Raw genomic sequence first — 15465 nt, forward strand, 5'->3', positions numbered from 1 at the left:
AAGAAAGTGACCACGACTACAAATCTAGTTCTCAGCTGCATCCTACACAGTAGCAGCCACGGAGAAAGAAGCTTGGAGATTATGGTTCGCCTGCATTTGGGTTTTGAAGCATCAAAAGTATTCAACCCATGCTGAGAGTGTAGTTCTAGAAACGAAGCAGGCAGCGGAGGCAGTGAGGTTAGTTTGCACTGAGCTTCCTCTGAGGACTTCTAATAAAATCACACTTTGGCCCCTTTCCTTGGCAGGCCTTTCTGGTGACTTCCTGCGAGCCGGGAGATACTCCGCCCACACCGTCAACGGGGCGTGGTCAGCCTGGACATCGTGGTCACAATGCAGCCGCGACTGCAGCAGGGGCATCCGGAACCGGAAGCGCGTCTGCAACAACCCCGAGCCCAAGTATGGGGGCTTGCCTTGCCTGGGCCCCTCCCTGGAATACCAGGAGTGCAACATTCTGCCCTGTCCAGGTGAGTGGGTTGAGTAATCTGGAAAACGTCTGAAAAATCAAGGGCCTTTGAAGCCCTTCTAATTTAGGGAGGCTCGCACAGTTTCCCTGGCTTTATTCTTGAGATGAGACGTATGTAAAAATCACAGATTATATTTCTTTTTTTTTAATTTTTTATGTTTATTTATCATTGAGACAGAGGGAAACCGATCATGAGTGGGGGAGGGGCAGAGAGAGAGGGAGACACAGAATCTGAAGCAGGCTCCAGACTCTGGGCTGTCAGCACAGAGACCAATGCGGGGCTCGAACCCACGAACCGTGAGATCATGACCTGAGGTGAAGTCGGACTCTTAACTGACTGAGCCCCCCAGGCGCCCCAGCACTGATTGTATTTCTTAACTGCAGTGGTAAAACAGACAGATATAACCTAGGCTGGATTATATGAATTTATTTCTCCTGACTTTTTTTTTTTAAAGTTTATTTATTTTGAGAGAGAGAATAAGCGTGGGGCACAGAGAGAAGAGGGAATCCCAAGCAGGCTCTGAGCTGTCAGGTAGAGCTGCCCATGAGATCATGACCCCAGCCAGAATCAAGAGTCGGCTGCTTAACTGACTGAGCCACCCAGACGCCTCTCTGTCTCCTTATTTAAAAGTAACTAAATCGCTGCTGGGAACACCAATAAAGGTCCTGGGCTCTCGGCATCGTGCCTGATGGGGAAGTCGGCCCTGCTGTCCTGGCTTGGAGAGAGACTGTGTGTCCTCCAAACTGGAGGCTGGCTTCCTCCCAAACTGATGGGCCCAGCAGTCCTGGGACGTCGCCCCCACTTTCAATTTTTAAAAATTTTTTTAATTTATTTTTGATAGACAGAGACAGCGTGGGCAGGGGAGGGCCAGAGAGAGAGGGAGATACATAATCCAAAGCAGGCTCCAGGCTCTGAGCATCACAGAGCCCTCCCCCTCCCCTCCCTGATGCTGGGCTTGAGCCCAGGAACTGTGAGATGATGACCTAGCTGAAGGCAGAGGCTTAACAGACTGAGCCACCCAGGTGCCGCCCCCCCCCCCCCCCCCCCCCCCCCCCCCCCCCCCCCCCCCCCCCCCCCCCCCCGATTATACCACAGACTCCTCCCCCAGGGTGACAGGTATCAAGAATGACCCACCAAGCGCCAACCAACCAGCGCCTCATGTCCTCAGTCAGTCAGCAGGCCTCCACTTTGTGCTGAGTTCAGTCCTCTAAACACACACTCTTCTTCCTGGAGGCCAAGAGAAGCTGTGTTATCCACGTCCTGAGACCTGGTGTCTCATTCCACGAACTCCCAAACGAAGCAGTAACAGGGTTAATAAATGAGCTTAAAGAGCCTCCATCCTCCCAGACAAGATGCCTTGTGTGCAGACACAGCCCTGAGCACCGTCTGTCATAGTCAGTTCTCCAGCCTCTGTGTCCCCCCTGCCACAGCTCTGGATGTGGCTCTGGCACCTGACTTGCTTCCACCTGATGTTCTCATGGTCAGAGCCTGTCATCAATGCCACACAGTCACCCAAACGCTGTCTACGTCTGTGCGAGCTGCCTTTGGCTCTGTTGAGTGAAGGCTCAAGGACAGCAGGGACTTCTGTGACAGACCTGCTCCCAGCATAGGCCTGGCACCCATGAAACAGCTCTCAGTGATCCTTCACGGAATGATGAGAAAACAAGTCTGTAGTTACTTGACCTCCCTTCCTTCCTTGCTTCCTTGCTTCCTTCCTTCCTTCCTTCCTTCAATTGTGTCAGCAAACATTTCTGGATAGCCCACCTATTCATGTGCACCATTCACAGGATTCCCCGTGGGCACAGTGACATGGTCTAGGAAAGAAAGGAACCTAGAGTTTAGTGAGGAGGCACCTTGGGAATAATGTCCACCCAATATGGTCACTGACTATTAGGCCAGTGACAAGATGTAGTGACTACATCAGCCAAGGACCCATTGAGCTGGAATCATGGTGGTGAACCCGATCAGGTGGCCCCTGAACTGGGTCCTGAGGGACAGAGAGGAGATGGCCAACTAGACAAGCAGGGATGCAGAGTAGGGGAGGGTCATTCCAAACACCAGGCACAGTGTTTTCAAAGGTACAGAAGCCTGTGAAAATATAGCATCGTTTTCAACAGGTACAAATAAGTTTCTTAGTTCCTTGAGCAAGTAAGTGGCTTGCAGCAGTGCTCAGTGGGCATTTGTTGGATGGGTGACCGGACAAATAGATGGACAGATGGTGGAAGGGTGCTGAGTGAATTGGTGGGTGGATAGATAGGTGGATGGATGGATAGATGAGTGATGGATAGATGGTGGATGGGTGGGTAGGCGGGAGGGTGAATGGGTGGTGGGTGGACTGGTAGATGAATAAATGGGTGAATGGATGATAGATGGGTAGTGGATAAATTGGTGGTTGGATAGTTGGATGGATGGGCAGCTGGATGAATAAATGTACATTAAACTGAAAATACAGAGTTCTCAACTTTGTAGCCAAGAATCCCAATAATGCCCTTGTTCCTATGGCTGCTCCACTCCTCCTCAGCTGTCTCTGCCTGGATTTCTCCAGCCTCCAGAGACTTCTCCCTTCAGCCCCTCGGCTCTTCCAACCAAATGATGCTGAGACGGTGGGAAAGGTCACAGAGCCGGTTCTTTCCCACAGCCCCAGCACAGAGAGTAGGATTCCTTCCCGGAGCTGGGAGAGTGTTCGTTGGTGACATCATTAGATTAGGATCCGTGTTATAAACTGAACAGGGAGGGTGATGGGAATGTCAGGATCCCTCCACCCACCCACACATCCCCCCGTTCCAGACATGAGCCCTCATCACTGTCAACAAGCCTGCAAATGTTTGGATGCTGCTCTGGGCCTTGAGTGTAAGGCTCAGGCCCGTCTTAGAGACACCCTTTAACATGACTTGGGGGCTGTTTTCATTTTAGTCAATTTGATGGTCAAGCCAGTACCATGTGTGCATAACCTTAATGTCTTGAAATAGCTCCATCCTCATTTTCTTTCTGAAAGCCAAAATTCCAGAGGGTTATGGAAATATTCAGAGGGGCCCCCGTCACTCCACTTGGGAATGAGCAAGTTCAGGGGACTGAATTGGGCAAATGTCCATCTTCTCTCCCACCTTGTAGAAAATTCCTAAATACACAATGGGATGGAACTTGCCAGGGAGGGGTTGGCAGCACTCAGGAATGTAGGTGCCAAGCTGTTAATCCAGCAATAGGGCTATTTTTACTTCATTTAGGACACTCTCCTCCCTGTGAATTTACTCATCCTTAGTCCTACTGGGTCTGGAAAGAACAGCTACAAACGGGCACTGTATCTTATTTAAAAATACATTTTCTCATTATGATTAAATTTGAAAATCAATGACTTGATTAATGGAAAATCCTTTACATCAATGAAAAATTTGATCTCCCAATTCCAATCTGTGTAATAAACTGCAATAAGGTTGTAAAGTTGAGATCATGTTGAAATGATTCTTTCTCCCCTTCTGTGGGTTGATCTTCTGGTAACTTCACCCTCGTAATTTTCCTCCAACACTGAGAAATAGGTTGGTCTTTCTTCACGCCTTTTGTCAATCCATGTTTATTTCAGAAGTAAGGATTCGTGGAATCAACAGGTAGTTCCTTGTTACTAACCACTATTCACATTCAAATAAGATTCTATGTATATTTATGAAAACCATACGTATGATGGAGGAGGAACACTGAGTGAGACTCCAATGGAAGGGCAGACTCTGGATCAAAATGATGAGTGGGGCAGATGTGCGTTCTTTAGAGAACGTGTTAGACACCCATGATGCCTTTCTCTTCGTGAAGTCCTTGAGCCCCCACTTTGTTCTGTAAAGCACAGGTGACACACAAAAAAATTCATGAGACATAGGTTCTGTCCAGAAGGAGCACCAAGGATTGGAGTAGGGGTGGCTGGTGCAGGAAACTTCTGTCCAGGGGTCCCTGGAGGAGCCCAGAGCCCAGCGATAGTACAGTGAAGACCCGTGTGGCCCAGGCCTCGGGACACTGTGGAATCAAGGTCAAACATGCCCATGTCTTGGAGAACTAGAAAGGTAGGGCTTGATATCTCCGACAGCCCTCAGGATGCCTGACACTCAGACGTTAATCATTGCATTTTGGTTTGCTCTTTAGATTGCTAGTAATTGTACTTCCTGTGACTGTCATTCTTATATTTCCATAGTGGGTGCAAGATTCAGCCAGAACACGAATTGGCATCCTCTTCTATGAAGTTTACAAAATCTATACATTTCATTTGCTCAAAAACAGTTCCCTACAATTAACTGCTTTGATCCTTGCAAAAAAACCTGGGATGTGAGCTTTCATATATTTATCTGATCTTCCAATGAGCTGGTCTTTCTAGGCCAGGAGGAGATTCCCACAGAAGTCTTAGTGACAGGACATGAGTTGTGGGAAACCCTACACTGTGCCCAGTCCTGGGTTTAGCCCACCAGGCCCACTCCCCATGCATTCCCTTCCCCCTCTGCACTTCAGTCCCGCATTTCTAGAATACCCTCCATGCTGGCGGTGAGGACCAGGGGCAATAGTGAGCGAGTTATTATTTTCACTAGTGAAGTAGTTTTGTTAGCCCAGCCTAGTTTATGTAGCAGAAGCGGAAGATGTCCTGTGCTCAGCCAAGCCCAGTTCCCCTGGTGCGCGTGCTTGCATGCCTAGCAAAGTGGCTACACTCATGTGGTTTTCTTGGCTTCCTGGTCTCGTTTCCTGGCCAGGTTCTGCTTGCTTCCCAGCCGCGAAGGCTACGTCGTGGACGTCTTTAATACTCTGCAATTTCTGTTTTGGAATTACGTGAGCCTTCCTAACACAAAATGGTATTTCAATACTCAGGATCATTTTTCATCCAGCACAAAGCACCATCCTCCTTATCCTCAGTCACTGCTTCCAGAAGGAGGTTGAGATTTGTAATGTCAGCACGAGGCTGAGATGGCAGGAAGCAAGTTGCAGGGTCAAATTGGCCTGGGGGCATTGGACAGTGACAGACCAGGGCTACTACCTGCTGGGATGAAGTGGGTGGGTTTTCCTTGGACTTCCCTTGGTACAGAAAGCATCTATTTGCCCTTAAACATCCCTTAGGGGAATGCACCTGTAACGGCAAGTGGTGGAGGTACCATGTGATCTCGTGGCTTAAACTGACAAGTGGGAATGTTCTAGCAACTGGGTTCCATTGCAAACCCAGTTTGGGGAACCCACAAACTGTTCACATTTCGAGCAAGAACAACATTCTCTCTATCAAACAACAAACAGGCTTGCGCCCGGAGAGTTTTTCCTGACACTCAGAGGCCAGTTGGTGTGTTTGGGACTCGAGGTATTTGTCAGAGGAGATCAGACGATGCTTAGCATATCGGTTGCAGTGTGGATAGGAGCGAATTCTGTTTGAAGTACCACCAGGCAGGTCGTATGTAGAAGCTCATTGACTCCTCGCTATGTGTGACCGTTGGATCCTTCATGATTATAAAATAAAATGATTGTGAATGAAAGCACTTAATCTTTGGTTTGTTTTTAAAATGTTTAACCTTTTCTTATTGTAGTAAGGATATTTCATATGACAGCCACCCCCATGAGATAACAAAGACATAACAAATCATTATTAAAAGATCATACTGCTCATTCAGCGCTGTTCAGACAGCACAAGACAGTACTGTTAACTACAGACTCACGTTCCACACCAACATGTTGTTGGCTTGTGTGAATAGTGTTCAGTGGACATGGGAATGCAGGTATCTAGTAGAAATCTTGATGTCGGGCCCCTGGATGGCTCAGTCGATTGAGCGTCCTGCTTTGGCTCAGGTCATGATCTCGCAGTTCGTGCCCTGCGTCGGGCTCTGTGCTGACAGCTAGCTTATAGCCTGGAGCCTGCTTCAGATTCTGTACCTCCCTCTCTCTCTGACCCTCCCCTGCTTGTGCTGTCTCTCATAAATAAATAAAAAACATTAAAAAAATTAGAAAGAAATCTTGACGTCAGTCATTTTGGTTATCTCTACCCAGAAGCAGGACTGCTGGATCATACAGTCGCTTGATTTTCAGTTTTTGAGGAACCACCGTAGTGCTTTCCCTCGTGGCTGCACCAGTTGCATTTGCACCAACAGTGTGCAAGGGTTCTAATTTCTCCAAATTCTCACCAACATTATTATCCACTTGTCATTCTTTTTATAAACTCCATCCTGTGGTTTTGAATTGCATTTCCCTGATAATTAGTGATGTTGAGCATTGTTTCAAATGCTTGTTAGTCATTGGTCAGCAGGTCTATCATGAGATACAAACGTGAGGGGCCCCTGGTGGCTCCGTCAGTCACGTGTCCCACTTAAGCTCAGGTCATGATCTCATAGTTTGTGGGTTCGAGCCCTGCGTCGGGCTCAGTACTGGCAGCTCGGAGCCTGCTTCAGATTCTATGTCTCTGTCTCTCTCTGCCCTTCCCCACTCATACTCTTGTCTCTCTCAAAAATAAGTAAACATTATTTTTTTTTAAAGTGAAGAATCCTCAGATCACCTAGTTGGTTCTAAATTGGGCTCTGGAACCATCTAGACAAGTCAGTAGACCCTTCTGAGCTCCAGACTTCCCTGTATATACTCAGACATCCAAGCGCTTTGACACTTGTTATTCTTTTGGTTTTTTTTTACTAATAGTTTATTACCAAGTTGGTTTCCATATAACACCCAGTGCTCTTCCCCACAAGTGCCCCTCTCCAGCACCCTGTTATTCTAAGGCACTACGACTTATGGGCACCTTTTGAGGGGGTGCAAGCATAGAGACCAAATTTCAGCCCAGAGAAAACCAGCCAGCGAGCATCCCCTCTGTAAAAAAAGATGTGGGAGAGGAATTTTGAAACTTACACAATTCTAGGCAAACATACGCCTTCCTCCTTTTGCTGATATGACAGCCAGTGAGATCTGACAGGTTCTCCCTTATGCTCCAGTCATATTGCCTGTTAAGTAAAATGTATAAACTTTTGAATCACAAAGTTCCCAATTAGGTCACAAATTCATTTTAAAATCGGATTCAAATGGTTTGGATTTTTTTCCCGTAATAAAAATGAGGGGGGCTGGGGGGCTCAGTCGGTTAAGTCTGGCTGCAGCTCACGTCATGATCTCATGGTTCATGGGCTCAAGCTTCTTGTCAGGCTCTGTGCTGACAGTTCACAGCCTTAGCCTGCTTCAGATTACTTCTCTCTCTCTCTGCCACTCATGCTCTGTCTCTGTCTCTTTCTCAAAAAATTCTTTAATTAAATTCCTCTTAGGTTTCTCAAGAATTTTTTTTTACCTATGCCTGTATCTAAAGAAAAATATTATTCCATAAAGACATATTAAATCCTGGTGGGTGTGTTAGAACACAAACAACATGATTGTAGCCAAAACAACCATGGGTCCTGAATGATGTTGGCATTTCAAGGTGGCTTCTGTTTGTTTTCTTGTTTTTTTTGGGTTTTTGTTTTGTTTTGTTTTGTTTTTTCTTATGTAGGATACAGAGAACATGGACTATGAAACTCACTACGTGTGGTCATAGTGAGTCTGTCGTCAGCTTCTTAGTTAGCTGTGGTCATGGTTGTTTTTGCCCACTGGTGAAAGTCATTGCTGTGAGACTCAGCAAAATCTGGGGCTGGCTTGCAAGAGGGAAATCCTTCAGGAATAAGATAAACAGCAGGTCAGATACAACAGTGTCACAGATCGAAGCCGGGTGACGTGTCTGTTTTAGCAACAGCAGCCAATGCAAGGCGAGGGCCCTGAGGTCCCAGAGGAGGCGGGCCGCGGACTCCTGCCTTCCAGAGGCCTGGGCACAGGCATCAGGAGGCGTGGGGGGGCCACCTGCAGCCATAGGACCTGCCATGCCTCATGGTCATACCGTAAAACTCACCTGCATTGTCACCTGAAGTCTGGCTGCAGATACTGGGATTCCCGTCTTTAGTCTCCTGTCCACACACTTCCAAGTCGGCATGGTGTATGCCTAGTCCGGTTGTTGGGTGCCCCCATCTAGAAGCGTCCTTCACAGCTCCTGCCAGGGCCTGTTAGCTTTCCTTTGTCCTCCTGTCACGGAGCAGGTCGTAATGCACTTATCAAGGAAGCCTGTGTCTGCAGCTGCTGATCCTTGTCTGTAGGTCGACTCTGGTTAGCAAAGGTGAGCACTCACTCCTCCCCGGAAATGACCACAGATGTAGTTCACGGTCCCGCCCTGAACGGGGACTTTGTATTACATGCAGTGCACTCCCCAGCTGTCTACATGCTTGCACAGTATATGCTTGGAAATATTTCCTGAGACAGCAGGTAAGGGGAACTGAGAAAGCAGAGGGAGAAATACGCAGAACTGGCTTCATTGGCAGGAGGAAGAGGCCGGGCAGTGCTGGGGGCCGTCAGGGGTGCACAGATGCCTTCCCACGGCGCACGCGGCATCTGCAGCCACATCAGGCTGGCCAGACGAGGAGTTCAGAAGTGATACGCCTTTGTGTCCCTTCCCAGTGGATGGCATGTGGTCCTGCTGGTCCCCCTGGTCAAAATGCTCGGCGACCTGCGGCGGTGGACACTACATGAGGACCCGCTCGTGCACAAACCCAGCGCCAGCCTACGGAGGAGACATCTGCCTGGGGCTGCATACGGAGGAAGCTCTCTGCAACACCCAGCCCTGCCCTGGTGAGCCTTCTGGAAGATTCCACAGGTCTGGGGCAGACTCGCCTCTTGCCTCGACTGGTTTAGAAACTGAAATTGACAATAGCCCATGACAGCAAATACTGACAGAAGGGGACACCTCCATCCCCTCACTATTATCCGTGAAGGGACTACACACCACACTGCTCTGCCTTAAAATAGCGGCCACCGTCTCAGTGTCACAGCTAGTAACAGAAACTAGTCATCACGATGTATTATTAAAAGGTGTAACCTGGTAGTGGGACCTGACAATCAGAGTGGGGATCAAGGAGAGCCCTTGTGAAGGACTCGGCCTCAGGTCCAGGGGTCCGGGGGCGGGCAAGCTCCAAGGCCGGCTAGCACGGGTGCCCAGTGGAGGCACTGCAACAGCCTCCCCACCCAACAGGGCCCACTAGGAATGAATGAGACCACCCTCTTCTGATTCTAACTTAGACTCATGAATGAAATGCTCATCTGTTTGTTTTTAACTTGCTTCTGCAGATCTTTCTGGAAGGTTCCATTTATACAGAAAAGTGCCTAGAAACCAGAGTCTCAGTCATCCCCAAACCTGACACCTGACACATTTTGGAGGAAAAGTATTATCTCTTTACAGTGAATCAAGGCACACGTTTGATTTCCAAATTTCCCCTATAATCCAAAGAGGATGCTTAAATCTAAAAAGAAGAAAAAAAGCAAACCACATAGAAACATATCTTTTTAATGTGTTTAATATTTTCAAACAATACTGAGAGTTCTTTTTTTTATCCCCCTTCCTTAAAATATAAGTGTTGCTCCTCTCTTTTCACACGTCCGTAAGCCTGGGCAAATTTAACAAATCCTCGCAAATTTTCCACTTTGGGGTGAGGTGACCTTCTATCACTCATCTCTGGGCCTTATCTCAAGCTTCGTGCTCTGACCTGCACACAGGCAACAGTAAACACAGGATAACAGAAGTAGCCGGACCCCCTTTAGCATCCAGGCTTTCTCATTCACACATTGTCATTTTTCTTGCTCCAGCTCTGAGGCCTGGAGGAATTTTGCAGTAAAGCCTTTGACGGCTGGTTTCACTGGGGAGCATTGTCAGGTGGGAAATGGTGTTTGCACCGTTGATTTCTGTCCCCCCACCACTGACTGGGTCTGCACAGCTAGACCTCATGAATTAGCTTACTGAGTGTCTAATACAGCGACTTTAAAGCAGTAAAATAACATGGGTTCTAGAAAATGTGTTTTAAGCACATTTGATTTCTGATCAAGATCTACCAGCCCTTTTATCCATGCCCCTGTGTAATGTACTTACTGGAGCAGTCTGAGGCTCGCTGTCCATCTTATTTATACACAGACCCGTTAAAAATGTAGTATGAAAATTTAAAGTACCATATGTGAGCTCCGGAACTTCTGGGTTGATTGACCTCACTTCTGATCATTGCAGAGAGCTGGTCGGAGTGGTCAGACTGGTCTGAATGTGACGTGTCTGGAGTCCAGGTCCGCACCCGCCAGTGCATCCTTCTGTTCCCTGTGGGCAGCCAATGTTCTGGAAACACCACGGAGAGCCGGCCGTGTGTCTTTGATTCCAATTTCATCCCAGGTAAGAGCAGAGATGCTTATCAGTGTGAACAAAATCATTCCCATTATGTAGAGAGGAAATGAGTCATAAGTGGGAGTTCTTCCTGTCCTTGGAGGCCGTATTTGGTGAAACAGAGATGATCCTATCAACTTCTTGTAGTTTCAAGGTAATTAGACAGTAGATTTATAGATAAGTGTGGGTTGAATTTAGGCCATGAGTTTTAAGATTCTTTTTGAGCACATGCCTTTTACAACTTACTGACTACAACACAGGGAGAAGATTTTGCTCAAAAAATTAAGATTATTTTGTTATTTTAACATTAGGTTAAATGCTTGTGTAACTCTGTGTCTGTACAGAGAAAAGGAGCCAATTCTTTTGCAACCTTAATATATTTGGGGAAATGGAAATATACCATGGTGCTCATCTTGGAGAAGAGACTGGCTGGCCCTGAGGCAATAGGCTTTTCCAGGTGAAATCGATACTTAGTTCTCGATGGTAGCACATCATCTGTTGCACGTTCACTGTAGGCACAGTGTGAGATACTTATAAATCACTTTGTACATGTCCACTGGGGGCCTTGGGACTGATGTAGACCAAAGCAGAGAGCAACCTCCTACAAGGTGATAATAGGCAATTACCTTGTCTTCTTCCACTTATGAAAAAGGTATTCTATTTTACAGAAAATCAGTAGTGTTTATCTTATAAAGCCTCTCCATTGTATATGGTATAGAACCGCAAGTGTTTCTTGTGTCATTTTCCTTCTTCACCATAGACATATTACTAATTCTTGTCACCCAGTGAACATTCAGGAAAAAGTCACATCTCTGGTCTTCTGAAATGGTGTTTGATCCTTGTAAGTTAAAACATTTTTTTGGGATCTGTCCCCTCGTTGGCATTTTATTTGTGTATTTATGTGTGTCGTGGCAAAGAGCAGGAGTGAGCTCTGAATGGGGACTTTGTTACGGCAGTTTTCTCCGCGCTCCATCGGATTGGCCCCCTCTGCAGGGAATTTGACAATGGCTTGGATGCAGCCAGAGCTCAGAGGTGGGGACACCAAGGCAGACACTGTGGGACTAACAGCTGGAAAAATATATGGTGACAGAAAATCAGCATATCCTGGGCTTTATTTTGAAGTCAGTGCCACGGTTTCAACCCCAGGGACCATAGCCTTTTCTTTTTGTGATAATGAATCTCACTCTTTCCCAATCGAGATGACCTTGACCAAACACAGCCCAGGTTGATTAAAACAAAGAAACACATGTAATTTTTATTTTTAACAATTCATCACGCTTTTGAAACTTGGACTTACAGAAGACGCGAAATGTGGACATTTTATAAAAGAATCATTATGGTTTCTTCCTTCCCAACACCCCTTACCCATCATGATTTACTTTTTTCCCAGAAGTATCTGTGGCGAGATCCAGTAGTGTAGAAGAGAAGAGGTGCGGGGGTAAGTTCCTCTTTCTAACTAATGTTTTTAAACTTTTTAAAACTAGTTTTTAATTGATTTCTGTTATTTTTCAATCATTTTTCTTCCCATACATTCCATATGATGTTTGGGCCCAGAAAAACAGACCGGAAAAACTCTTGATGCAAACACCTCCCACTCCGGTAGTATAATCACAAAGGGCCAACATCTGACACCTGGACAGTGGTTCTCGGGGGCAGCACCTAGACCAGGACCATCAGCACCACCGCGGGACATGACAGGCATGCAGGTTCTCAGGTCCCGCCCCGATCTGTAGAATCAGAACCTCTCTAAGGGGGGGGGCAGCGCTCTGCAGTTTAATAAGCTTTCTGGGGGCTTTTGGTGGATGCTAAAAAACTTTATGAACCAGTGATCTCGATATTAACTGTACTTAACTTCATCATGAGTAAAACCCAACTCCAGCATTTTGTTGGTGTTAACAGTACAAATAGATGGCAGCCAGCCTCAAGCCTCCAGGCCCCTGGAGCCACAGAATTATCAGGGATGTAAGGTTATACCAATACGTCTAGAGGTATTTTTTTAATCTTTCTGCAAACCTGAATGACAAAAATCACATTCTCTGGTTCCAGTTCATGATAAATTTAGACTTTACTGTCTATGTTTAACTCGTCTGAGCAGGGTGCGCTGACTGGCCACTGATCAAAGCCCACCCTCTGTCCACCACTGCTAAGCAGACCCAATATCCCCACCAAGACGGCACATTCATCACCTGTGACTGGTGACCTAGAAAAACCCATTCCGACCGTAATCCATTCCACCGGGGGGTCCCAGACAGCTCAACGGAAGGCTTTGGTCTTTGTGTTCAGATGGAATCTAGAGCTTCGTGGGTATGTTTTAGGAATGTACTTACTGTTAATTAACTACATGAATTAAGAGTCCACTAGCTGTTGCATCCTGTCTGTTTCGTTAGCTGTCAATCTGTTCATGCTATAATCTTCGCAGACCACCCACTCTGTTTTGTGAGGGACCTTGAGTTTATCATGGGGACACAAATAGCCCCAGCCAGAGTCATATCATAAAAGATCCCAGTGGCTGAAAAATGCACGGTCTGGTGTCTGACTACATTCAGCGAGTTCACAGAATGGCAGTCACTAACTGGGGATCCAGCTGGAAGATAAGTATATACCAGCTCCCATAAAAATAATCAGAGCTATACGTATCTTTTAATACTTTTAGATCAGTCACTATATGCCAATGAATTAAATGGCAAGAAGTGTCCCTTTTGGTCCTCACAAAGCGTGGTCACGGAGGTGCCACAGCCCACAGTGGCTTTTAATGTAGAACCTTTGCAGATAGAGAAAGGTTTGGAGTCCAGCATTCATCAGATTTCAGGTGGGTAATACGGGGCATGCAGCAGCGTCCATCACATAATGCTCTGCAGTGCCCAGGGCCGTGTTCTGTGACCAGTGTCTTTAACGATGCTGTTGTGATATGTGCACAAAGTGAAGATGCAGATGCCCCCCCCGCCCTGCGACTCTTGTTCATTCTGCGGCACACCAGGTCAGGTCAGGTCAGGTCATGCTTCGCTGTCAGGTGAGGGAGGAAAACTCAGATTCCAGAAACCTTGGTTTTGCAAATTCTAGGAAAGGGATAGCAGCCAGTCCCCATCATCTGCATTAGGGTCGGTAGGAGTCAGAGGGAGAAGGTGGCTGGTGCAGGTCACCAGGCAGTCCGCCGTGGAGCCAGAGTCTGGACCCAGCAGTGGGGTCTGAGTGTGGGCTTTAAGGCCAGACGACCACAGGAAGAGGGTCCGGGCGGTGAGCGTCTGGGAAGATTGTGTCCGGGGGCTGCAGCCATCAGCCACTCGGGTCAGCGATACTCTTGGGCACTCTGGACCCAGGGTCCAGGGACACCTGCTGCCCTCAGAGGCAGCGTAGGTCAAGAGTGAAACAGAGGTTTTAAGGAGTATTCTTGTCCTCTGAGAGGCCCAGACAGAGCCTGGGGTCAACCATCGGATGCCTCTGCAGAGTTGACTGACCTCCCGTGCCTGCCAGAGGTTTAGCGACCATTTTCCCAGCCAGCCCTCCCGGGTTAGGGAGACCTCCAAGGGCTGGAGCACCTGGGAGAACTTGTGCAGACCACTCCCAATCCTAAAACGCTGCTTCTGTGTGTCCGCGTCAGCTGGGCTAACTGGCTGCCCAACCCGGAATCAAACCTTGACCCGGTGTTGATTAAATCACAGAGACCTTATATGCAGAACTGCGTTTTTAGATCTTCAGGCTGCTAACGTTGACACACCAGGTTAGGCGAGGCAGAGGTCCTATGGATCTGATTGTAAGGCTGAGCAGTAAAAGGAATTACCTCGCAGGATGTTTTGGGATGTTCAGGGAGACCACACAGATGTCTTTTTCCCCATTTGAAGAAAAATCCATCAAATTTTGTACAGAAACTCAGACAGTGGAGCCAACTGGGTAGTTGGTTTCTATTCCAATGTTACTCACCAAAAACAACAGAAGAAGCATACTCAAAGGAAAGAGCCACACTAAGCAAATTGGAAAGAGATTTAATAGGCACTATTTTTCCCAATGCAGAAAGATGTAGGCCTATTGAAAAATTTTCAATTTAGCTATTTTTAGTTGCGTGAGGCACAAAGACTATATGAGCCTCAGGAGGACGTCAGCCGGCCCGGCCTCCCCGGGCACCTGCAGGCCTGATTCACTGGACCGATGCCGGAGCAGCTGCACCGGGAGGGCATCAGACATCTTCCGTGTGCTATCACGAAGTGTTGGCAGTGCGGCAGAAAGAACTCTTATCCGTAGACGATGCTGGCCCTGGGGAGTCCAGTCGGCTGACGTATAAAACGGTGACACCTCGTGTGAAATCCACGCTTGCTTACTGTGAGCGCAGCCTTGACGTTATAGTAGATGCTTCTGGTGGTTGTGTGGGAAGCCCCCTCCATGCTCTGTCCAGCCGGCCCAGGTGGGGGTGACCTGCTCTAGAGGCTTCAGACAAAATCCGGAGAGGCTGGAGATTTAGGACTTGCTTCCATCTTGTTAAGCCACTGACTAGGGAATCAAGAAGTGAAAAACAGGTGGATGTCGGGGAGTAGGTGATACTTGTAGAATATTCTAGTAATATTTGCCTGGATTATCCAGGCCCCTGGTGCTGCAGACACAATCACCTGCATTAGGAATCGGGTAAGAGAGAGTGGGTTGTGGCTCACAGCGAACCCAGGCCCTGTGCTCACTTGGGCAGGCAGCTCCCTCTCTTGGTGGTCCCCGGAGCACAGCACCCGGGAGCAGAGCATCAAAGGGAGAGCCTAGAGGAAGACGTCAGGATGTGGGCACAGTGAGGGTACGTGGACCCAGCTGAGGCGAATGTGACTC

The 15465-nt window shown here is 47.6% G+C and overlaps 1 protein-coding gene across 1 annotated transcript in view; it reads left to right on the forward strand.

The window, feature by feature from the left end:
* The window catches only part of SEMA5A (semaphorin 5A), a 364913-nt gene that overhangs the window by 337805 nt on the left and 11643 nt on the right, over nucleotides 1–15465 (forward strand). Inside the window, exons 17-20 of the mRNA XM_029941086.1 lie at nucleotides 246–464; nucleotides 8922–9092; nucleotides 10516–10671; nucleotides 12053–12100. Of these exons, the coding sequence (XP_029796946.1) occupies nucleotides 246–464; nucleotides 8922–9092; nucleotides 10516–10671; nucleotides 12053–12100 (594 nt within the window). The remainder of the gene's footprint in view (nucleotides 1–245; nucleotides 465–8921; nucleotides 9093–10515; nucleotides 10672–12052; nucleotides 12101–15465) is intronic.

This window comes from Suricata suricatta, chromosome 6 (assembly GCF_006229205.1).
Source record: "Suricata suricatta isolate VVHF042 chromosome 6, meerkat_22Aug2017_6uvM2_HiC, whole genome shotgun sequence".
Taxonomy (NCBI): Eukaryota; Metazoa; Chordata; class Mammalia; order Carnivora; family Herpestidae; genus Suricata; species Suricata suricatta.